The sequence below is a fragment of the Triturus cristatus genome, chromosome 3_1, assembly GCF_964204655.1.
Source record: "Triturus cristatus chromosome 3_1, aTriCri1.1, whole genome shotgun sequence".
Classification (NCBI taxonomy): Eukaryota; Metazoa; Chordata; class Amphibia; order Caudata; family Salamandridae; genus Triturus; species Triturus cristatus.
In genome coordinates this window covers 994,046,597-994,072,469 of record NC_140583.1, presented here as the reverse complement: position 1 = coordinate 994,072,469, position 25,873 = coordinate 994,046,597, and the positions used below count along the sequence as shown (strand labels likewise).

At 43.8% G+C, this 25,873-nt stretch overlaps 1 protein-coding gene across 1 annotated transcript in view; it reads left to right on the top strand.

The window, feature by feature from the left end:
* The window catches only part of SIAE (sialic acid acetylesterase), a 399,874-nt gene that overhangs the window by 135,907 nt on the left and 238,094 nt on the right, over positions 1 to 25,873 (top strand). The window contains exon 3 of the mRNA XM_085645673.1: positions 8,206 to 8,381. Coding sequence (XP_085501799.1) covers positions 8,206 to 8,381 — 176 coding nt within the window. The remainder of the gene's footprint in view (positions 1 to 8,205; positions 8,382 to 25,873) is intronic.

Genomic DNA, 25,873 nt, shown 5'->3' with positions numbered 1-25,873 from the left:
TATATATGATTTGTGTGGATCTCTCTTTCTTTTCTCTTTGTTGATGTATGATGCTTTGTCCCAGCATATTGTTTATGTTTAATAAACTGTATTGCCAAAAACTCAATAAAAAAAAAAAAAAAAAGACTATAATGATTTGTTCAAGCATTAAGACTGTACTGGGAGAAAATGATAACGTTTGAAAAAACTATTTTATCCAAGTTATACTGTGTTTTACAATGGTGCATAAATAAGTTTACTATGAACTGTACCACACGAGGAGCTCAGGAAACACGAGTGGTCTGTAGCAATAGCTGATTTTCCTCCTAAAAAATATATTTGAGAATAATGTAGGTATTATAACTAAAGATCTTATTAGTACCTTCTCTTTCGTGCTCCAAGTAGACTTGTTCAATGCTCACCAGAATATATAATGCTGAAAAAAGACCACTGGTGTCCTTTGTACATAGAAAGCACGTTTGTTTGGGCGCATTGTCCTTGATTTTATTAGAACATGTTTTTGTGTCTTGTATGAAATATGGCATCTCTTTTACCAAAGGTTGCAAATAATATAATGCACATTCAGCCAGACTTTATGGTTTAAATCTTTTTATTAATTTGAAAAGACAAGTAATACAATACCCGCCACCTACATCCACCGGTCGGTGGGGATCAGTCGTATGAACTAGATGTAAAGACACAGAAGAAAGAGAGTAGGAGAGAAGGGAAAGGGTAAAGAGGTCTATCCCTTACATGTGTGTGTGGTGAGCCCGGCGAGAGGCACATAAATGATCAGGGCAGATGCGGCTAGCTGTTATCCTTATTCCTTTGGGGGTGGGGGGCCTTAGTGAGGCAGAGTACTCGGAGGTACTTCGGGCAAGTGAGTTCTGTGAATTCGTTGGACAAGAATTCTAAAGTGGTGCTCCATATTTTATCGAATTCAGGAAGGGAACGTGTAAGGCCTGCTTTAATCTTTTCCATCCCCAGTATTTCCCATAGTTTGTATAGCCAGTCCAGGCGAGAGGGTAGCTCCGCCGTGCCCCATCTAGTCAACAGTGCCTGTTTGGCCGCTCCCAGAGCCAGAGTGATCGCTCTTCCACGGCAAGATCTAAGAGGATATATCAAGGCATTATGGAACCCTAGGAGTATGTATGAAGGGAATTTGGGTAAATCCGTGTGATATGTCATCTATGTCCCGGAGGATTACCTTCCAGTATTCCTGTATCTTTGGGCAGGACCAAAGAATATGAGTGAGCGGGCCCGGTTGACCACATTCTTGCCAGAGTGTAATACCAATAATGTGCAATTTCCAAAAACATCTCCTTGCACGCTGTACTGCATGAGGAGGCCCTGGCCCTATTTATAATGTTGTGCCATTCCTTGGGGGAGAACTTGCGCTCCATTTCAGATTCCCACCTACGCTGCGCAGGAGATTTACTGTATTGCTTGGAGGCATTTAAAAAGGCATAAATGTCTGACAGCAGCCGTTTGTCTGACGTTCTAGTAATGTACCATTTCTCGAACTTTGTTAAAATGCGACCTGCGTGGGGTCGTATCTGTGGCTGGGTTACCAATGACAAAGAGCCAGATATTGCCAGTACGCCTTCCGAGGGATCCCAAAGCCCTCCGTGAGGTTAGTAAACTCCATAACCCCATTCTCGTCAGAGGTCCCAAATGCGTTTACAGTTGACCTCTTGCCAATGGAGAAAGCCATTTCCTGTGTGAGCCAGAGGGCAATCTGGGTTGCCTTTAAATAAAGGCCGAGGGGACACAGGTGTCAAGAGCAGTGTAGCACTTTTACCCTATTCCACACTCCCAGGGTGGCCCTCAAGACCTGTGACAAATATACTCCACATGGGCGATGTTTGCGTGGGAGCCACGGGACCTTCCAGATGTGCATGCCCGCTATCGAGCGGTCTATAAAGCACCAATGCTTTTCTGACTCCAGTTTGTACCACTCAAGCATGTATCCAAGTTGTGCCACCTGAAAGTGGCTTTCCAAACACGGGACACCCAAACCCCCTTCCTCCTGCTTCAGATAAGTCAAATGGCGAGCCAGTCTCGCTTTCCTACCCGCCCCCAGACAAAGTTGCTAATAAGACGTTGCATCTGTGACAGTATGGTGGGCGGTGGTCTGAGCGGCAGCGTCTGCATCACGTACAGGATCCGCAGGAGAGTAGTCCTTTTAATTGCAGCTAACCTACCCAGCCAGGACAGGATGTGTCTCTTCCAATTCGAGAGTTCATTTCTAAGCCAGGAGGGTAGCATAGTTCACTTAGTCCGTCTTAACCAAGGTGGGGAACAGCTGCATATCCTAGTACTCGACGCCCTCCGTCGTCCACTTGAATGGAAACTGTGCCACTAGGGCCTGTTCTGCTAGAGGGAGGGTCAAGCTGAGAGCCTGGGTTTTATGGATGTTGACTTTAAAGCCCGATGCTAAGCTGAATAGTTCCAGTTCCTCCATTAATGGAGGCAATGAAATTGCCGGCTGAATTAAAAATAAGACTACTTCTTCTGCATATAATGACATTTTATGCTCTCTGTCCCCCATTCTGATCCCAGGTATTCTCGGGTTTTGGCGAATCCTCTCTGCAAACGGCTCCATATACAACGCAAAAAGCATGGGCGAATAAGGGCATCTCTGCCTCGTGCCTCTCCGTATTCCGAATGGTCGGGATGTTACACCATTGACCCTAATCCGCGCCTGGGGGTCTGTGTAAATGCAGTCCACCCATTTCAAGAAGCGGTCGTCCACTCCAAATTTGCATAATGTCTGTTGCAGATGTGGCCAGTGGACCCGGTCGAATGCCTTCTCGGCATCGATCGAAAGAAGCACCGTGGGTGTCTGAGCACGTTGGGTTTTTTCCAGCAAGTGGCATATCTGGTGAGTCCCATCACTGCAATTGCGTTCCAGCATGAATCCCGACTGATCGAGGTCGATCAACCCCTGCATATGTGGCGCCAATCGGGCAGCCAGGATGCTCGTGAAGATCTTGAGGTCAACATTCAATAACAAGATGGGATGGTAGGAGGCACAGTCCATAGGGTCTTTACCAGTCTTAGGAATCACAACTACTTCAGCCATGGTCATAGTCTGGGTCACTCTACCAGTGTCACTAAAGGAATTAAATAAGCGAACCAGTACCAGGGCCAAGTCATGGGCGAAGGATTTGTAAATATCTGTTGAGAATCAGTCCTACCCCAGTGCCTTCCCTGAGGTGGGGCCCGCTATGGCCTTAACCTCTTCCGTGTGAACGTCTATCTCTAGATTTGTCGCCTCCAGGTGTGGGAGGGGCGTCACTGGTCTCACATGGTGTTTGGCTGCTTCTGGGTCTAAATCGTCTGCTCTGTATAGCGTACTATAAAAGGATTCAAACCTGCCCGCTATGTCGCCATCTGAGCTTAAAACTTGGTCTAGTGGTCGTCTGCGCTCGAAGAAGAGTTGCAGGGAGTTTCCTGGCTTTATTACCTCCCGCGTAATAACGCTGTTTGGTCCGCAGGAGCGAGTATTCAGCCAGATCATAATCCAGGGCTTTCAGCTGCTATCTAGCAGCATTAAGTTGCCGCCTAACTTGCACGGTACCCGTCCTCTGAATGACTCCCTCCAACTCCTTTACCTGTGATTCGAGGTGTTCCCTTTTTCTCGTTTCTATTTTTGTTGACTCCCGTTGCTATTGCTATAAATCGCCCTCGGATGACCGCTTTAAGTGCATCCCATAGAAGGGCAATCGAGGACTCTCCATCATCGTTAGTCTCAAAGAACGCCTTAATTGTCTCCCGTATTTCTTTAATATTGGCATCATAGTCGAGCAGTTTGCGGTTTAGCCTCCATGCTTGTGACCCTCCCTGGATGTGTAATTCCAGTCTAATTGGAGAATGATCCAATAGGGCTGCGGTCCCTATCGAAGCCCCACTGGTATCCCTAGTAACTCTCGGGATGTTAAGAACCAGTCAATACGGGCATAGGTTTGGTGAGCCGCTGAGAAACGTGTGTATTCCCTAGCTGTAGGATTCAACATCCTCCACACGTCTGTCAAACCCTAACCCGTCAATTTCTGCTACATAGTGTAGGAAAGGGCCCCAGTGTGACCTTTTCGTTGTATGGAGTGGTCCAACTGTGCTATATTAAAATCCCCCGCTATAACCAGTTCCTCATCTTGGGACTCTAGGATAGCATTCAAGGTGTTGTTGAGGAACAGCTCCTGGAGCTGTTTTGGGCTGTATATGGATGCAATAGTATATGTGTGGTTTCCAATTACTACCCTCATGGCTAAAGCTCTGCCTGGTACCTCAGTATGTACGCCCACCACCCTGCCCTGGAAATGTGTGGCGAACAGGACCATTACTCCAGCTTTCTTGTCCCCGGAAGAGGAGAGATATTGCCTGTCAAACCACCTGGAGTGGAGGCATTTCCAGTCAGCTCGCAGTAGGTGTGTCTCCTGTAACAGGCATATGTCTCCTGCAGGCGTGCTAACAGCACCCGTCTCTTCACCAGGGAGTTAAGGCCGCGGACATTAAGGCTCAAAACGCTTACTTTAATTGTCGGTATGAGATCTAAGGGGGGGTCTCCAAGCCTATGTTGTGGCTGGGTGATCATTGTGACCGCCCACCTCCCTAGGTTTTCCCCCCACCCCATCACTCAGCATTCCCCTGACCCCTCTCCCAGCTAAAACCATCGCCGCCACACACCCTCTATTCTGTGAGGTCGCAGCGCCAATAGATACTCGCCACCAATTTTACTAGGGATAGTTGCAGAGGAACCAGAGAAAGACAGTAAAGAAAGAAGAAATATAGCAAGATAGTAAGGAAACAAGTCGAGAGTACAGCAGGTACCCTCCAACAGGATCGAAGCACTTCAACTTGCAAGGTATCATTCCACCGACGATCGGTCTTCATACCTCGGAGATTAAACTCCCTGCCATGGCCGAATGCCATGAAGGTGGGGTCCCCACAGAGTCATACAATGCCATGTTTATGGTGTCCACACAGTATCGCTTAATCAGTCACTTTTTCAGGTCACCAGGTGCATCCCTGTCCTGCAGCTGGCGGAGCAATGCCTCTCTCTCCTGTTGCCGTTCAAGCTCTGTAGGTTTCGCAGCCTCCCCCTTCCCCGGCGCCTTCTTCTAATGGTTTGCCACCGGGACGTAGCCGTAGGGTGCTGATTACTTTCAGAGTCCTCCGCATTCAGGCTGGCACCCAGTATTTCTTTTGTGTCTCCCATGGAGCGCACCATTCGCAGTTCGTTCTCCCATGTGAAGGATAGGCTAAAAGGGTGGCCCAAACGGTACCGTATTTATTTATACCTCAAGAGAGAAGTGATTGGCCGCAGCTCTCTTCGGCGCTGGAGAGTGAGGCGTGAGAGGTCCTGGTACACTCCCACCTGAAGACCCTCAAAGTTAATGGTTGCTTTGTCTTTGGTCGCGTTCATAATGAGGTCCTTTTGCCTGTATGAGTGGAGAGTGAGGCGTGAGAGGTCCTGGTACACTCCCACCTGAAGACCCTCAAAGTTAATGGTTGCTTTGTCTTTGGTCGCGTTCATAATGAGGTCCTTTTGCCTGTATGAGTGGAGACAGGTGAGGATATCTTGGGGCTGGCCAGGGTCTGAAGCCGGGCGCCCAGCGCGGTGTGCGGTCGGGGACAATTTCCCCATTTCCGAGCTCTGGGACCACATGCCTGAAGAAGCGCAACACCAACTCTTCCAGCTTCCCTCCGTCTGCCTGTAGAGGAACTCCCTTAATGCGTATGTTTGATCTACCGGAGAGGTTCTCCTAATCCTCCAGGCGAAGGTGCTGTTCTTCGTTCCGGTCTCTGAGCTCAAAAAGTTCCCGGGTCTGTTCCGTGAGCTCCTCATCTCTGCGATCTCCTACTCTTTCCAGGGAATCGACTCTGTTTCCAATCTCATGAACGTCCGCCTTGAGCTGTTGACATCTGAGGACATCTCCTGGCAGAGGGCTGTAAAGTCTTCTCTGAGGGCACCAAACAGCTGTTCCAGGAAGCCCCTTGTTATGGGTTCTGCCGCCGGGTCGCTCGCAGACTCCCTCTCCGAGTTCTGTCTTTCCATCACTTGCGAGTCTGTCTTTTTTGAACTGGACTTTTGCAGGAGTCCTTTGATTGGGGAGTCCTTCTTTGATCTGAGAGAGGACATCTCGGGGGCAGAGTATGCCAGGGGGCATAACGCGAGGTCAGGGCGAGACTCCTCTCCCTCTTTAGGACAGACTCCGTATACAGACTATGCCCCAGACACTCTTCCTCTCCCGTCTCCTGCCAGGCTTTAGCCTGTAAGGTCCCCGATGGCCCGATTGATGGCCTGGACCCCCTCTGTGGTGCTTAAAGATTCGATGGCAGAGGCACCGCCATTCAGGCAGTTCCCAAAGTTCCAAACCAGGAGACCTCCTTTATTGCTGGGCCCTGGGCGTTGCTCACACACCACGAGTCAGACTCAACGTAAGCTTCGTCTTCACCAACTTGCACCAGGCCTCCTCTCACCTCAGACTGGCCCCTCCACCATTCCTCACAGGCCCTCGCCTACTGGGTCCACCGTCTTTCCCTGGGCTCAGCGCGCTGCGGGTGAGGGTCGTAGCCACTGGTCAGTGCCAGATCTGCACCTGGGGGTCCCCGAAACTCCACCAGCTGCAGGTGCTCGCAGTTTCCCCCTTAGGGTAATGCGCTATGGCCGCCGTCCACTCCGGGTATCTCCTCGCTCTCCGCAGAGGACTGTACAGTGGAGGGTCCGCGTCTTCACGTTCACCTCAGGTTCCAGTTGCCGAAACCGCTAATTTGCGGAGGATGTCTCCACACCACTGGGATCGGGCCCTCCCCCGGGCGTGCGCCTCCTTTGCAGGGCTTTGGTTGGCCAGGTTACCCCTACTCCCTTCAGTCACTTGGCTCCAGCCAGCTCACGAGTATTCTCTGGCCCAGCGGTACAGCAGCACCGGAGTCACTTCAGTGGACGTGGCACCTTACGAGCCCCGCTGTGCCTGCGCTTGAGGCTGTTCCTCGACACTACGGAGCTGTCGACCTAGGAACATGGGAAGCAGCGACTCTGCGACGTCCAACCCCTCCGTGTGGCAGCTAAGTCCCGACGTTGTTCGCGGCGCCACTCCGTTCCCAGTGACGGCAACATGGGGCCCGCGCCTCTGCTAGTCTCTTCTATGGCACACCAACGTTGCAGACCACCAGGGCTCCAAACTTGGGAAGAGCCGTCACCGGGAGCTCCGCAACCCTTGCTCAGCCTCCGGGGACCCCAACCAGTGGTAAAATTGCTTTTCTTCGGCCATGGCGTGTGGAGCTCCTCAGGGTCGATGTTGCTCCGCCACCATCTTGGCCACGCCCCTCAGCCAGACTTTAGAGCCAACTTAGTCCTTGTAGCGTCGGTCTAAAGGGTGAATCTTTGGCATTTTGAAAATAAGTTAATAATTTGATTTGTGTGTAATTATGATTACAAATGCAATTAACGGAGGCATTCGGAGTAGCATTATTCTTCCTGTAAGCGAGGAGTGCTCCAAAAAAGGAAATTTTTGATTTATTGTAGTTCATTCATTGTGAAGTGGGCAGTGGCCACCCCTATCTCATCATCGCCAATGAATAGGCTAGATAAATACAAGACTGTGAACACTTGATCTATTTCTGAAGTCCCCTATGATTTATTTGTGTTTAAATTAAATTCAACATCAGTCTAGTCTTATTTTTGGGTATCCTCGCCTTCTGAGCCTAGCAGTTCAAAGCACAATCACATTGCAAAAAACATATCTGTACATGAAAAATCGTGCACATTTTTAGTAATATTCTGGTTTTTATAGTATTTTAATGTATGTAATTTGACATTCATGTTAGTATGTTTGATAGTTTTTAATTGTCGAGTGATCTTGAAAGAGTGCGGATTTACCTTATGGATTCTTGTTGCATTTGGTGTAATACCGCAAAACAAATCATACGTTGATAATGTAAGTTCCTTTAGTATTTCCAGTTCTGCTGAATTTCGGAATTAACTATACATTGTAGATTAGAGTGTGCTAGCTATCCTTTTTCAGATAAACACTGTTCATGCTATGGCTACCTTACAGTATCTTGCAACCTTTGCCTTTGTCATGCCTTGGGGTCATTTTCGCACTATATAAAACTGTGCAAATTATTATTATTAATAATATTTCATAAAAGCTGATGGATCATGTATCTTCTATTTTATCTGTATGGTCATAAAAATGTGTTTTCTTGATATTTTATCAGGATATGCTGGCATCTGGAAGGTAACCCTGGATCCTGTTGACCATGGTGGACCATATGTGTTGCTTGCAGAGCAGTTCTTCAAAGGGCTACTCACAAGCATTACACTACAGGATATCTACTTTGGAGATGTTTGGCTTTGTGGTGGCCAAAGTAACATGGAGATGACTGTTGCACAGGTACTTCCAATTTTACAGAAAAAAATGAAACATTTGTGGGACGCGAGATAAAAGGGAACTCTGACCTAAAATCTCTATTAAATAATACAGTTCCGTGCTCCACAGTCCTCTTCGCTAAGGCCATTTTTATCCAAAAGGAAGTGTAAATTACCAATAAAAAGTACTGATTTGTACTTTATTCGAGACAACAGGCTCAGGAGTTCTGATTTCTGAAATTGCTCGAGTTATGACAAGCACATGCAGATTCCCACCTCCTAAACTCATGGGATTAGATATTTTCAAATATTCCTCACTTGAAATGTTAGAACCGGCTTATGACTGTTAGTCACTTTACAGTGCAAGCGATGTCAGTGCTTCATGCTTTCTAGTATTTTCCAAGTGGTTCTTCTAGTTACATACATGTCTTTAGGTCTGCAGGAAGCCAGTTAGAAAATATGATAAATTAGCCACAAGGCATAAAATCCGAACCATTCCATTTACAAATTTTAGCTACAGACAGGATAAACTGAGCTAATATATTATCTGCCTGGTACTCCGGATGGGAACATATTATCTACCTGGACCCTTTCTGTAAAGGAAGCAAGTTCTGAAATATATGCATTTTTCCCCATTCATGGTCCAAGGATTTAGAGGTGCCATCATTAATGGTTAACATAGAGTTAATCTGTATTGATACAGGATGCTATTCAGGGTGTGGTGCAAGTGTTTTTTAGTGTATGATGCCAGAACATTGAATTGGAGCCAGTTCATTCTTTTAACGGAGTGTTTTTAAACTTGTTTTCCTTAAGGATCAAAACCGAAACAAATTGCAATTATAAGAAGACAGTGATGTTTTCTTTTATTATCCTAAAACATGTTGTTCTAAAGTAGCCTTAGTAGTCTTTTCCTCGTCCCAACATATGTTGTAACATACAGTGTTCTTAAGCTGCTCCAAGTTGTTGCTAAATATGCGGGCGGTCCCATCTGATTATCCTTAGTATCCTATGCGAATCCCACTGGCGTGCCCCCTGGAATCCCCCTGGAATCCCTCAGGTTCACCATTGTAGTGTTTTCAGGGTCCTTCTATCTTCTGGAATTTCGAGGGTACTCCCTCCCATCACAAACCACCCTTTGGACTTTCATACGCTCATGCAGCACCACAGACGCCAGTTCCTTCTTTCTCTTCGTGCTGAGCACATAAACCTCACGTCCTTATTTGTTTCCTCTTGATTTACACAATATAGGCATTTTGCTTTCTGTGTCACTAAACTGTAAGGGTCCCTACCTACAGAATGTTTGCTCTATTGGGTGCGTACCAAGGGCCATATGTATCAAGCTAAATTGCCATCGCAAACGCTGAAATTCTCAGAATTTCAGCGTTTGCGATCGCAATTTAGCAGTGTGCAATATATTACACAAAATAAGGAATCGCAAAATGTGCGAATCCCTATTTTGAGAATGCATTTAAGGAATTGCAAATTGCGATTCCTTAAATGCAATGTAAGAAGCACAAAAAAAGTGCGATTTGGCCTCAAGGAATCGCAAATTACCACCAACTTCAAGTTGGTGGTAATTTGTGGCTTTCTTTAACAAGCATTTGCAATGCAATAGGTCTCGCATTTACGCGAGTTTAAGCTATTGGCATTGTAAATGACAATGCCTTTTATTTATGTTAAAAAAGGCATTTTCATTTACAATGCCAATAGCTTAAACTTGTGTAAATGCGAGACCTATTGCATTGCAAATGCTTGTCTTTACTTGAAACCGGATTTAAGGGATATTACAACAATATCCAGGTTCTCATAGGAGTAGCCTCCCAAAAATGTTTTCCCACATCAACGGAGAAAACGGGCAATAAGCCATCAGAAATTATTTGGACTCACAGAAATGAAAGCCTTTTTTGTTTATCGCATACAGTAAATATCTGGGCTCTAGAACTTCTAACGCGACACCAGATGCAGCTCACATCTGCAAAAAGTTTGCTAAGCAAAGGGATAGAGGGGTCATAAACCCCCCGCCCCCCACTACACTTCAAAAGCAAAGACAAGGAATTCTTCGGGTCGAGCAAAGGGACCCCATAAAACTTGTGCTTATCTCAAGGAAGCACATTCCTCAAGACAAGCAGAACAGAGCAGGGAGTCCTCAGCAACAACACAGATCGTTCGTTTACTATTACCAGGGCTCTCAGAGTGAGTCCAGCCTCTTTCCCAGGAGAAGAGCACGTGCAGCCCTTTCACCCAGGTCAGGTGACTAGAGCCGACAAATAATTCAGAGTGGCTAGTAGAAATAAATGCACCATTAACTGCACGATAGATGGTAAAATACAATACTTGTAACTGGAAAACCAAAGCTTCTGCCGTTTTGAGCCAAATATGTTAAACTCTAACCCTGTCACCAGCCTTACCCCCTTAGTATTGCTGTTTCGTGGCAGATAATGTCCAAAACACGAAAACGACAATTTCCAGTCTAATTGCACCATAAACCAAAGGCTGTGACTAAAAGCCTGCTGGCTGGTCTACAAATTTATTTTTAGTACCAACTTTATGAGGGGGAAGACAGGCGATGCACAAAGAAAGAGCCGAGCAGCAGAGTGAGAGCATAAAATGTTTTCGTTTCCATTTCTTTCTAAGTTGACAATTTCCACAGCCTGAGTTGAAGGGACAGTGTATTGAGAAATAGCACGCATGCTTGCGAGTACCCGCCTGGCGCGATTGGAATAATTTTTGTCACTATTTAAAAAGAAAAAAGCTGCATCCATGAATGTTTTGGTCATTTAAAATATAATCTACAGAAGTATGGTGGCTATGTTTAAGTGCCAATTGCATATGCTTGCAACTAAAAAAAAAAAATACCCATGGGGTAAGCCTGCCTGCCATTGGCTATGCTAATGTTTGTTAATAGTGGTGTTTTTCTTTGTGTGACGGTATTTTGTGTTACGGACGGTGTTGTTTGGTCTTGTGCCTCCTTTTGTGATGGTGTTTGTGTGCTGTGTTGTGTTACTGTGGTGATATATTGTTGACTGAGGTTGCAATGCGTCGCGGTATTGAATTGTGTTAGCAAGTTATTGGCTCACACATCGTCGTGGAAACGTGAAAGTTTAGTTTATAACTAAAACAAGCAGGAAGGGGGTGGCAAATGGTGTGCACGTTTGCAGCCGCTTTGATGTCCTCAGTGGTCGCGCGGCTCACTGAGGACATCAAAGCGGCCGTGAAAGTGATCAGGCAGTGCTTTTCAGGCTGCCAAATGGTGCGCGCGCCCGGCGCACATGCACTGTATTTGGAGGCCTGAAAAGCACTAGTTTGCACTTCCAGATCCCCCTTTTACAAAAGCTCTTGCGAGAGCAGCGCTAAAGCGCTGGCTCAGGCGAGACCTAAAAAAGTACTTTTTTGATTTGTTTAAAAATGCCATATGTTGCACATATATGCCCTTAGGGCATGTATGTGCGCAAAATGTGCACACATGCATGTTTCAGGGGTGCAACAGGGTGTCCTTTTGGCACCCTAGCAACCTTGAAATTGCATTCTTAATTTGAAATTCTCTAATTGGGAATCGCAAATTGACAATGTCTTCCCATTCATTCCTATGGGCCTCCTAGCCAATAGGGATGAATGGGAAGGTATTCCTTATTTGCGAATCTCAATTTGCGATTCGCAAATAAGGAATATGTAGGATTTGCAAACTTTTTAGCAAATCCCACATATATTGCATTTTGCGATTCTCTAATTGCGATTCGCAAAAAACCGCAATTGGAGAATCTCAAAACTCGTTGTTGATACATATGGCCCTAAATCACCAATATGAGGGTTGGCGTCCCAATGCTTTTTCCTTTTAACTTCTTTAGGTCGATGCAATACATGAGGCCTGTGTGTACAGCTCTGCCAAGAGCCACGATTCTTGTTTTAGACTAAAGCATTTTTGGTAATGTTCCCGCATCAGACAAAAGCTTGAGAGTATGACTCAAATAATTTTATTTGGCAGGGTTTGTGCATCTCATCAAATTAAGCTGGGCATTGCCCCTGTCCTGAAGTGACTTGCCAATGCAAACAACCAGGCTCGGCTGTCTTTCTTTGTTTATACAGCCTGCTTTATTTTGTATTTATTTTCATTTATTTGATATAATTCTGATAAGGCAACCCAAATGCACATTAAAACACCAAACAATTAAAAATCTATACATTCATGGCTTAAATGTAAATACTTAAAAACATAATTCATTACGTTAGAATGTTCTTATTATGCTCCACTACCAATCCCTACCCTTTAATATTAACATACATTCCAATTTATGTGTGTATTAATATACAAATACCCACCCATGTAAAGCAGTTCACTAAAAGTGACAATACATTTTCAAATTTTATTTTTCTCTAGTACAGTCAGTGCAGGAAAGGAGTTGATGGACACGATACAGTAGGGGTAGGAGAGGGGGTAATGTATTAATCAAATAAATAAAATTGGAGGTACTCCTTGTAAAAGCATTCCAGTCCGATTATGTGGCTGTTGTGATACAACATAATCTCATGTCATTACAGTTTAAGTTTATTTTAATAAATTCATGAATGCATTGGACCTTTAAAGCTCTAAAAGCCAGAAATAACAAGATTTTCAAGCTTCTATAGCAAAGTTTCTGCAAAAACACAATTAAATGAGGCAGTGTCAATGGGGAATGTTTGCAGTAGGGACAAAGGGGGATATCTATTCCATCCTGATTGATCTTCTTCCAATAAATAAAGGCCTAACCTGACTTCAGTGTCCACCGTCTAATATTGGTGCTCTTAATATCACACAAATAGGATTGTATATTACCTCTTTTATCTGTATCTATTAGCTAGGTTGTTTCTTCTGCCTACATCTTTTATATCACTTTGGGCCAGATGTACAACCATTGGATTTAGCACCTCACAATTTGCGACAAATTGCGAGTCAAAAATTGCGAGGCGCTAAATCCAATGTACAACTGTTAGCGATTCCCCAATGGGGTCGCAAAATGCGAGGCTCATCAATATTCATGAGCCACTCGCAATTTGCGACCCCATTAGGAATGGCCAGCCTCACAGGGATGGTGGCCTGCTGGGGTCAGCAGACCAGGAGAGGTGTGGTGCAGCGGCCAGGGAGGCTGACTTCGGAGCACAGGGTTCACGGTTCGATCCCCGGCGGCAGCTCAGCTCAGCACCATGTGCCTCTCGGCAATAGCTCACTTAATGTCCACGACGGCCCCCAGCGCCTTGAGACCCGTAAGGGTGAATAGTTTGCACTTTACAAATACGGATTTACATTTACCACCATGTCTGTGACTGCTTTTCAATAAAGCAGTTTTTTAAAAATGCAGCCCATTTTCCTTAAAGGAAAACCGGATGCATTTAAAAAAAAAAAAAATTAAACGTTTTAGTTTCATTTTTTAAGGGCAGGTAGTAGTCCCTGGGACCACTGCCTGCCCTTAAAAAATATTTTCCCCTCCATTCACAAAGGGGAAGGGGACCCCCTCCGATTTGCGAGAGCTTTACCACCCTTCTGAGAAGGGTGGTAAGCTGCTACTGTAGCCATACATACCTGGAGGACTCGCTATTAGGAAGGGACGCCCTCAGAACGCCCATTCCTAATAGCGACTCACTATTCCTATTTTGGGAGTCGCAAATAATTTGTGACTCGCAAAATAGGAATAGTACATGGCCAACTCATTTTTTGCTGTCACAAAGGGGTCTGAAACCGGTCTGCGCCCACAAAAAACAGTCGTACATCTGGCCCTTTATCTAGATTTATCTTTAACCACTCATTTTATTACTATTATCTGTTGGCTTACAGATATGCACTGTGTATGAGATGATGGCAATATAGCCAAACTTTCCATAATAGTGTCTATATTTATAATCCGTGGTACGGTTCCCATTAACTTTAAATAGTCTTTAATTAACTGCCTCAGTGATCCATCTGCCAAATTAAGAAGACAAGACTAATAATTGAGGATCTTTTGCTGGTACTTAAAAACTATATTAGTCAAGACCAACTCAAGAATCAATGCACTATTAACTGCCACGCATATGGCCTAACCATCTTTTCCAAATATTCATTTCTATAATGTAGAGACTGTTAATGTTTTTCTCCAAGAGAACCTCACAGCCATATAGGAGCAACTTTACTACTTTTGAGTTCTAAGTCTTTTTAAAAATGGCTACCGATTTATGTTCCTGTTCCGAGTCCCTTCTTTGTAATGCACCTGCTATGGCCTTAGCTCTTAGCTCCTGTTGATCAATGTGTGCTTTAAATTAAGATTGTATTTAAAAAGGAGGTCCAAATACCTACACTCTTTAACCACCTCTAATTGGGCACCATTCAGCCACCATTTCTGATTTTTTGTATGTATAATTCTGTCGGTGAATACCGTCACTTTTGTTTTGGAAGGATTTATTATCAAATCATTTAATCTACAGTAATCTTTTAATGCATCTAGTTTCCTCTGAATTCCTTCTGGAGTGAGATCTAATAAAACCGTATCATCTGCAAAGTACAACGAGGAAATTGCTTCCTCACCCAGGTTCAGTAGAGAAGAACGGACCTGGCTTAAAACTATGGGTGCACCAGCAATATGAATAGAAAGAAAATAGAGGCTAAAATATACCATTTGTTTAAGCCGTTAGGAGTGTGTATCTTCCTAGTTAATGCTCCATTTATTCTCATTTCAACTCTCTCCACGACTCCTCATGAAGTTGGATTATCCCTTTTAACAATGCAGACGAAATATTTCAATTAGACACTTTTCCCCAGAGAAGTGTCTGATTAATGGTACTGAATGCCATAGATCGGTCTATGTATGAAACATAAAGAGACTTGTCTTTTAAAAGTATAATCCTCAGCCAAAGTTTCAGTATTAAACAGCCATCCACTGTTGAGTGTCCGCTACGGAAGCCCATTTACAACTTCGGGAGCACTGCATCTTTTACCGTCTCATCCTCCAATGATTTTAGAAGATGTTTAGATAGATTTTACTCATAATGTCTAACAAAGTAATCCTACAATAACTCTTGCGAGACTCACTAGTCCCTTTTTTGGGCAGCTGAACCATCATTCTTCCTTTCCAGGATTCTGGTATATCTTGACCACTTATTATAAATGAAAATGCAGGGGTCTAAATGTAGACCCACAAACTAGGATTGAGATTTATTGTATCAGCAGATAAACAACCTATTCCTTTAGCCAGTGAGCTTTTTTACTTTTTTATTTCCTCAATTCCTCCTACTGTGGGAGTTAAGGAATGCTGCTTCACTGCAGTGTTATTGAACTTTTTATTTTTAAAGCTCTCTTTTGCATCCTTATTACCAGATTTTAGCTTATAAATCTCTTTTATATAATAACCCAATCTGCTTCAGCCACTGCAACTCAAGGATATTGCCCACAGCATACCAAAAACCCTTTTTTCTCCCTGTACAGATAGCCATTATAACTTTCGTCCAAGTTGTTTCTTTCTCCTTCCAGATAACTTGTCTTAATTATTTTCTAAACTCCATCCTATACTGTCTAATTAGAGCCTCCGTATTAGCACCACCCACTTTATAGGCCTTCGTTACTTTATTGTTGAGCTCAATCTTTGCCCACGCCTTGGGAGATCTTTGTTTTCCTCTATATATCCTTCCATATTTTAGAGCCATAGATGCGTCCTCTCTTAAAAAAAGAGTATCAAATTATCATATTCTTTGAAAATAGCTTGAGGCATTTGATTATGGTGGTCTCTCACATGTTTGTTGATCTTATTAGCAGTCTGACAGTTCATTTTAGCAGTCCATGCTATCCTGCGTTCTTTCTTACATCGCATTGGAGAGCTATTCTGCCAACGAACCTTTAAATATGCCAAACTATGTAGTGTGATTAGAAGAGGCTTATGATCACTACCTATTAACTCCCCAAGGTTAAAATCTTTTACCAAACTGAACTCTTTGGAGGAAATTATAACATAATCAATAAGTGTGGCCAAATTCCCATTATCAAAGGCTTTTTTCCCTAATTGATCTCCTTTGCACCTTCCATTTATTATAGTCTTGTTCAGGTAATCCAGTATGGTAACCAGTTTCCTGCTTTTCAAGTCCCTAAGGTTTTTAACAAGAACCTGACCTGGAGTCCCCTAAGCATTATCCTTTTCCACCTGCAAATCACCCCCAGTGGCTTTGGTGGGGATCTTTGAATTAAATTATCCTGTCATTAAAATGGAGATTTTGGGGAATTTCAAGTAATTTTTTCAAATAACTCTACCAAGTTTTTTAACTGCTTGTCCTGACTTTTATTTAGAAGGTAAATATGTATTTATTATATTAAAAAATCATCCTTTCACCCATGGTTCTTTATTTATCTTTAAACCTGGTATTGAGATGTCTAGAAAATGAGGCAATTTACTGAAAATACTTTGCCTCTTTATATAATGTTTTACAAAAATCAAAACTTCTTACCCCCTTCATTTTCCAGAATAGACAATAAAGGTTTAAAATAGCTTTTCATGCCAGCTATGTTCAAAGACAGGAAGTAAATTCCATCATCATCAGGACCTCTGAAATGGTGGTCTTATGGCCCAATTTTCTGGTTTGATTGATCCTGAAACCCAGTTCTAATCGTAATCACACTTTGCAGGGATTTCAACGTATTTTGTATAGATTTGTCTTTCCTTCTCTGATTTGTGATTAAAATCATCTCAGACCCCAAACCTGCATGACTTCCATTCGCCATGTGCCTTAGCGTATGGTTTAGTTGGATGCCACTCTGTTTGTCAAAGGGACTTAGCCGACCGATTTCAACCTTTCACTGGCTAGCTATAAATTTGAAGACGAGGAGAATCTCTGGAGGACATCTCAGCGACGCACCTCAGTTATGTTAAAAACTTCCTCAGCAACAATCCTAGAATAAAAATAAACCATTGCATATGGCCAAGATGATGCAACATCAATTGCCTTGGGAAGGGAAACCAAGGCAATGTCCTTATAGACTATTTGGAACAACTTTGGTAATGTATTAAAAAGTGATAATAGTCTAGATCTATTTAGTAAACATTCTGAATCATGATCTGCAAAAATATCTAGCTGCTGAAGACTCCATTCAGCAGTATTGTCTACTGGCATTCCCCTGCTGCTCGGGTGAGACTTAACTTGCTGAGGAACCATTCTCTCCCCCACACTCCCCAAACCTTTTAATCCTATGTTACAGCGGTTATAAATTGCCTTATCAAGGTCACTATACAGGTGGCTTTGAGCTCTTCTTTTTTTTGTTTTCGTTTTTTTTGTAAAACTTTTGTATTATTTGTAAACAAACATCAGCATTTCAATCACATTGCGGAGGAAGTAACATATCAGGCAGCACGGGAACAATAGGCAATATACACATTACAGAATGTCCCTTGGAAGGTCTAGGGTGAGGGGGGATCTTCGTTGTCAAAGGCGAGGGGTGGTTGACATATATCCCCCCGATAGGAATTCCACAAGCTCCAAATGCGGGTCCACTTCTTAGGACAACCACAGGCTACATACACTGTCTTTTCTAGAAACATTTCCCAATCAAAGTCATTCTCCCAATCACCCACCGTAGGAGGGAGTAGCGCTCCCCATCGCTGAGCAATATTTCGCTTGGCGAGCATGAGCCCCAAAGTTACCCATTGTGTCGTGTAGTCATTCAGATCCGTCGGCTCCCAGATATTTAATAAGCACCTACGGGCTTCCGTACGGAGACGCACAGACAGGACAGTGTTAATAATATCGTGTTTGGTATGCCAATAAGGTTGAATAATCTTGCATTCCCATATAATGTGCATGAAGGTACCCAACTGACCACATCCTCGTCTACAATCCCCCCCATCAACTTTCCCCATCCGTACCAAGACGAGACGAGCTGGTATTGCCACTACTCTGGGCGAGGAAACAACCTCCTGCCATACCTCATCATCCATCTCTATGCCATCTTAGACCATTTCTCTTGAAGGGCTTGAAGAGGGTCTGGCCTGTTGTTCACCAGCTTTCTATAGATAAGTGAAATGGTTCTATCAGGGATGTGATCATCCAGCACTCTATCTTCTAGCGGGGAAGATTCGGGTGGTGTGGCCTCATGTTGCAAATGTGTGCACAAGGCGTGCCTAACCTGTGTGTAACGGAAGAATTCCGAGTTGGCTAACTCGAATTGTTGTTGCAATGTGGCAAAGGATTTAATATCTGACTTGTCCCACAGATCACCTATACGTGAAAGGCCTATAAGATCCCACTTGTCGAACCCTTTGCTTTTCCACAAACTACCCAACTGTTCAGAGTCCCAAGATGGTGTTGCGAGCGTAAGCCTGTGCCCCCAACCAAGGCATTTAGTGGCAGTGTGCCAGACATGTACTGAGAGTTTGGTAGGGCCCGTGAGTGCAAAGTGCCGTGGCTTAGAGTAGAGTGCTCTATTGAAGGCTTTGACCTTCTTAACTGTAAGCCATTTTGGACCATTACATGGCCTGTGGCACCTATGCTATCTTTGTGTGCTCTCGAGCCTACTGTCAACATGGAATCAACAATCAAAGAGGTCCCTGTTCTCACTTGCGGCTCTACAACCACTTGCTCCTCCAATTCACTTACTGAAGTCGTCTCAAACCGCAGCCTCTTTTTGCCTTTTTCTGTAACTCTGTGTTTCTGCATTCTTTTGGTTTTTGTTATTTGCAGAAGGCTTTACTTGTTTAATTTTTTTTCTTTAAAAAATGGGAGCACTTAGTCTATCTTTTTCGACTCATTCACACACTGCCCCTGCCCCTTTATCCACCAGAGATTTAGCTGGGCTGTTGAACTTTTTATCAAAAGAATCAGTTTGTGAACCAATTTTAAAAAACACATTTATGGGCTGCCCCGCTGCCTTCCTTCTCTTAAAATCACACTAGGATGTGTAACCTCCACGGAGTCCATCTAAGTGATCTTATTGTTGGCAATTTGAACCGCCGCCCTCACGCCAGACACAGGACCCCATGGTGCTTCGTTGATATTTATTGGAAAGACCAAGTTTTCCTTATACTTATGGTCCTTCATCCTTAATTCCAATAAAGATTGCTAGATCGATATATTATTGTCCATATCATGCTCTGTGTCCTGTACCAATTTAGGCAATAAACAGACAATAAACTCCAGTATTTTATTAATTGATGCCATCCAGCTTCAATTATTTGTGACATGCTCCATCAGGGACTGACTTTTTTGGGCTGGTGGGGCACTATATGACAGTGGTTCAGGGTTCAATAAATGTATTTTATTTAATAACAGATCACTGACTTTATTCGTGGGTGACAAGTCAATTTGATATGGGAGATAAAATCTCCTTACTTTATTTGGCTACTGGTTCACTTATTGTGACTTTTCTTTAAATGCAACACAGGGGCTTGAAGACCAATGTCTCAAAGCCTCACACTACCTGAAAGCATAGAGCATAAAGGCATGCCAGTCATCAACTGACCCCGCCCCATCTATATTGTCCAAAAGTGACTTATTACTTATTTGATTCCGCTCAACAGCCAAATTCTCTACTATTCTCAAGTCTGCAGTCGCTTGTTTCCCTTCAGGGTCATTTTCATGACAAACAGGATTCTGATGATTATTACCCATAAGTATGGGGCTTTTAATAGGACTGGGGCTGATTGAAAATAAAGCCACAAAATACTTCTTGTGCAGATCCCAGCAGCAAAGACATACATTGGTTACCTGCAACCAGACATAGTTTAATAACCGCATCACTGTGCACTAGGGTTTCACTCTTTTACTACCAACTAATTGTGGGGTTCCAGTCTTCTCCCCAATGTTACTGGTCCAAGCGTGCAATCTCAATGGATCTGGAGGATGGAAATCCTTAATTGTTCTGGGGTCCCCGTCTAACAACCTCCTCCAGGCTTTTAATCACTGGTGATGTCCACTCTTTCATGTAGATCTTTATCAAATCGTTGGATTAATTTATTGCACGTAGTCTTTCATAAATTCCCTTCTTCTCACCTCTCGTGATCTCAAAACAACCCATGGATTTGAGGGTCAGGGGAACGCTAGAGAAAATAGTCGGCGGACCATTTGTGCTCTTGGAAACATTGTCCAGTGGTTGCTTCACAACCGACAGATTATCAACTTCAACAGGCTTCTGTCTGACTTAATATGTTCTACCGTCATGTCCCCCTAAAAATCCCACTTTCAGATAAAGATTTTTTAATATATATAGGAAGATTAACCAAATTGCACCAAAGAGCAAAAATAAGAAGTGCTAAACAAAAAAAATGAAATGGCAATATAGCAAAATACATACTCCAAGTAGGTCAGTGAGATCACAATACAAATTTGCACAGTTAAAACAAGACCCTATTTTGAATGCTAATTCTAATGCCACTTCTAATGCACTATATGACAATACCACAAGAAAAGCACAAAGACGCAATGGCTCAATAATTAAATCACTGTCTTTTAAGTAGGCCCTGAATAGCTTGTACTAAGATTTTACCCTCCAATGCGAGCAGAAAATACTAAAATCCAAGATCCTCTGAATGGGTGAGAATATTCAAAAATATCCCCTCCCACTTTACTTCACCTCACCCTTCTCCTTTTAGCAGTGGAATTTATTGCCTTCTTCCAAAGCTGTGGATGCCCAGCCACCAGACTGCTAGGTTCTGGACCATTCATTCCTTTTGGAGACAAGTGCGAACAGCTGAGCTGCCGCTTGCCAGGCCTAGTGCCACCCAGCACAAACCCTGTCCCGTTTTCACCCTAAAGTAAAAGTGAACTTGTTCCTGCTCAGATTCAGTATGTTTTGTATCTCTACCAGCTGTGCACAATGTCAAGTTTTCATGGCCCATGGTTTGCAGAAAGCGGTCATGATCTTCCTTAACCTCATGCTCAGAGCTGTACAGAATCAGCTGGTGCTTGGCATAAATTTCTGCATAGAACTGAGCAATGAAACTGAGGTTGCTTTACTCTTACGATAAACAGGTAAAATCAGGATTCATGCAAAGTAGATACATGAGGATCCTTTTTACCCACAGTTAAAACCTATTACATAGAATCATGAAGATTGTGTGCATTTGTGATATGTGTGATATATCGTACTGGCGGTCACCAGTAGGTAGTTCTAATTGGGAACTAGTTTCCATAGAAAGAGTGTTTCTTCATTTGCCAATAACTTTGGCCCCTGTTTGACAAATCGTAACAAAATTTTCAAAAAGAATACGATGCTCACTTCAGCTGCAGTCTTGAACATTTCAGGGTGATCCGTCAAGCAGGGAGGGGGGGGGGGGGGGGGGGGGTCCCAAAACGTGTTTTCTCCATGTTAATTCCTGTTCGACCTTTAGACACGGCTACAGCCTGAACTGCTGCAAGGAATTACACAACATGTGGCAGGTAGGTAGATGTTGGTCCAGGGAAGTGCCTTTTAGTTATTTGGTGTAAATTCATCCAGTAGTTTTAGTGATATTAACCGAATCCAAATGTGTATATCTAGTAACGTGGTGGATCCGCGACCCATCCTGACCTCGTGCTGAGATCGGATTGGCTACCAAAACTTCAAACCAGGAAGTGTTTGCAGCCATCTCGTAACCAGCTTGAACCGAGTCACAGAAAAAAAATAAACAAAAAAGAAAAGGGGGCAGATTAGAAACACCCTGGCCCCCTAGGCCTCTTAGGGTGAGTCCCTCAGGGACCCTGCATGGCCAAACAAGCATTTTGGTTTTAAATTTTTGCCATGAGTCGTGCTGGATCCGCAGATCCCGCTGGAAATGGAAAAAAAAAATCCTTGCAGACTCCTGCGCTTCTTTATTAATTGCCACCCCCCCCCCCACCCCAGGTGGGCCAGTTCCCGGGGGCATTTGCTTATTATAGGAGGGACGCACATGCCCCCCCCCCTACTGGGGCACACTAATGGCCTGGGGAACACCACCTCCCTGGGGCTTCTTTTTTAAATGAATGCAGGGGGCCTGTACGGCCTCCCCCGGGGACCACCACCTCCCCGGGGCTTACTTATTTATAAATGGGGGGGCCCTCTTGCCACCCCCCGGTAATGACTCCTCCCCAGGGCTTTATTGTTAAACAATGCGGGGGGTCGCGCGGACCCCCTACCCCCGCAGCCATGGAGACCACCACCTCTCTGGGGCAAACTTAAAGCAAGGAAGTGGAAACCCCCCCCCCCAGAGCCGGCTCCTGCTATGTCATTTGAGATGTCATCAGTGATGTCACTGACCACGTCATGAGTGATGTAATATGTGAGGTAACCATCTGAATGGCTCATTATTTTCTGCCATCAATGCATCTGGATCCATTGTTAATGTTCCAACTGTTTCATCATTTTGAGATCTTACCCTGAAATTCCATCACTTGCAAGACTAGCTCTTTCTGCGGCCCCTGCACCAGTGGCTAAAAGAATAAAGTGTATTACTTGCATTACATAGGTTTATGGATAAAAGTGTAAATACAAGTGGTGACTCACCTTATGCAAATTTAACAGAACCAAAATTCTGATTTTGTATGTACTAAACTTGGTTCTGTTTTTAAAGAACTACTTCAGCCACTCATGGAACAGGTTGAGCGTCTGGAGTAATGTCTTGATAAGGCTTGAAATAGTTACTCTTTTAAAGAATCTTCGAGAGGGATATCACGTCTTCCTTCTCCTGCTTCCACTCAGGATTTACTGCCCAAAAGTCCCATAGCTGTCTTAGGTCACACTCAGTAGTAGTGGTACACTCTTAGAGAATGCATCCTCCTTCCCTGCAATACATCGTATATTATCCTGATCGCCCCTCAAACAATACTACCTCTTAGCACAAACCAGAGGCGAAACTCGAAGTTGGATGGTTTCAATTGTCAACACTATCATTATACTTTACAACCTCTGAGCTTTCCATCAGAGGCCTGTCGGTATGCCTTGGTTTTAGCCAGCAGACCTTCTTTATGTCCAAATTCCAGTGAGGGTGTATTACAGCTTAAAATAAGGTGGTACATTGGCTGACTGTTAACTTGGACTTTAATGTAAAGTCCAGGTATTAGAGGTTAAAAGGGTTGCCTGGATTGCCCTGTCAATAAAAACATTTAGGGGCGATTTTAAAGCAGTGAATTTTAAGGAACCTTTATAAATTAGAAATCTGCTGTTTTACGTTCAGAACCCGCCACATAAACATAGTAGTATTTAAGCTCTGCCACTGGGGTTATTTTACCGACCTGGTTCACAGCTACTTGTCATCGTTAGCCACAAAGACGCAACCATGCCTGAGTTTGGGTTACTTACTATAGATGCGCTGCTGGTTTAGTGGATTTGCCAAAGGTGATTAACTGGAACATTGCAGGGATTAAGAGTGAGGTCAGGGCTTTAAGTGGGAAAAAAACTGGGGGTGCTCTAAGAGGGGTGGGGCAAACCTCTTAAAGTGGTGTGGCCTATCCAAGTAAGGACGTGGTCTAAATAAAGATCTGTATGTATAACGCCATACACCCTCCTCAGAGGCGCAAGTAGAGCCAAATTTCGAAGGGGGGCTAAGAAAACATTTCAGGTCGGCTAATTCTTCAAGCAATAGGCAAAGTCGAGCTGCAGGGGCTCTTAAAGGTGTGAAAAACAACAAAGCCTCATTAACAAGCAAATGGTCTTTTAAAGACCTGTGAAGTACTTGAGTGCGGCTGTGTGTTCGGAGGCTGGTTGCAGGATTGCAATCTTACGCTTACCAAAAATAAGGCGCTAAATCTGTGAAATTACAAGTTTTTTTATTATCCTTAGTTCTAGGTAACTTACCCAACAAACAAAGCTTTACTCCGAAAGACTCGGAGATAGGTGCCTGAAAAGTCATTAATTAAAGAGAGGACTTTCTGTCCTAAACGGTGATACTTCCCCACAGTCCCGCATCTTATGATAAAAATCTGCATGAAAGGATCTACAGAGTGCACAAAGGTCAGCGGCCTCAGGATCTAGCCTGGCAAATCCAGCTAGAGCAAAATAAGTTTGGTGCAAGAAAAAAAAATAAGAAAACGGACTACCTCTGCGAGGCCCGAAAATAGAGCCCGATAGAGACCCGTTTCGAGGCCCCCTGAAAATAACTGCTGGTGCTCAGACCCGGACAGCCTTAAAACCCTGAGTAAGTTGATACAGCAGAGTATATTAACTGCAATATTATTTTGCTGCAGAAAATCTGGGCCACTGCAGATTTGTTTTTGATTGGTTTTCATATTATTCGAATCACCTCTCTCCTCAAATTTTGGCAGAGCTAAGCTGGGACAACCTTCACGGTTTAGGTTGTCGCTTTGTTTTGATGCTACTCGAATCAATGTTAATCACGGTGTGATTCAAGTTTTTCCTGTAAAACAGAATCATTTTAACTTTTACTTAATTTTCATAATGACGCTTTTACTTGCGCGGGTACACAGACTTTCAGTGATCTTTTCAGCATAATAGACAGTATTGGAAAGTGAACTGGGTTCTCTCACAAAGAGTTTAGGTTAATTCTATGTGGGAGTTTTAATGTCAAATTGGCTAATACTCTTTCCCTAGATAATTATACTTTTTGCAGGGATAAAGACATATTGTCAATTTGATGCCAGGGGAGCACAGCAGAGTAATTATATCTTGGAACTGGATCTTGTTATGCTCTGGAAACTGATGTTCTTTGGTAGTGGCTGTAGGTCTGTGATTGATTATATATTGATATCCAGACATTTGGCCGAGCATTTACCATCTCAATGCTGGAGAGGTAGTAGAGAAATGTTTGGGAGACCACAAGTCCTTCGCTTTTTACTTTTCTTAGTGAAGCCAACCCCAACCAGCACTCTAAAACGAATGAAATGTATGTGAGAGCGGGCTATGGAGAGATGAGAGGCACTGGTGGAGGATGGTAGCAAGGCAATCAGTGGAGAATGAGGTCATCGGGCTGGGGGGGGGGCACCAAAGAAAATCATGGCACTGGGTGTGACCAGCACTAAAGCCAGCCTCAGTTTGCTTCAAATGGTTTCACTCTTTGCTTTTGGCCAATTATGCGTCTGGGGGCATAGCTATCATTGGTGCATCAGGCGCAGTGGCACTGTGGCCCAGAGCCCTGGGCCCATTTGAGCCCTGATAATTGCTGTATTTTGCAACCTCCATAGTATTCTAATGGGGCTCTTTCCTCGTTTGCATCAGGGCCCGTGGCATCCTTGCTACCCTACGTTATGAGGGGACGACTTTAGAGCGGTATGACCGGTGAAGCTGCACCTGATGCTGAGCTCTTGGGGGGAGGCCAGACTGTGTTTAGAAATAGGGTTTAAAAGCACCTGCTGCTGCTGTTTCTGTGTCCAGTATTTTCAGACAACAACAAAAATGTCAAGATAACTCTTATGATTGATGGTTCTGCTGGAGCGGGATAGGAGTTCTGTCTAGTGTCAGTTGTGACTCATCATAAAGTAGGGAGAGGTTTGACATGCCTGCTGCAAAATATGTGTGCCATGCAGATCACAGAACTGTATTTTATGTGACTAGCTCAATTGGGTTACTGCTTTTGTTATAGACATCCTCCTATCACTTGCAGTTCATAAGTTACAATCCTAATATAG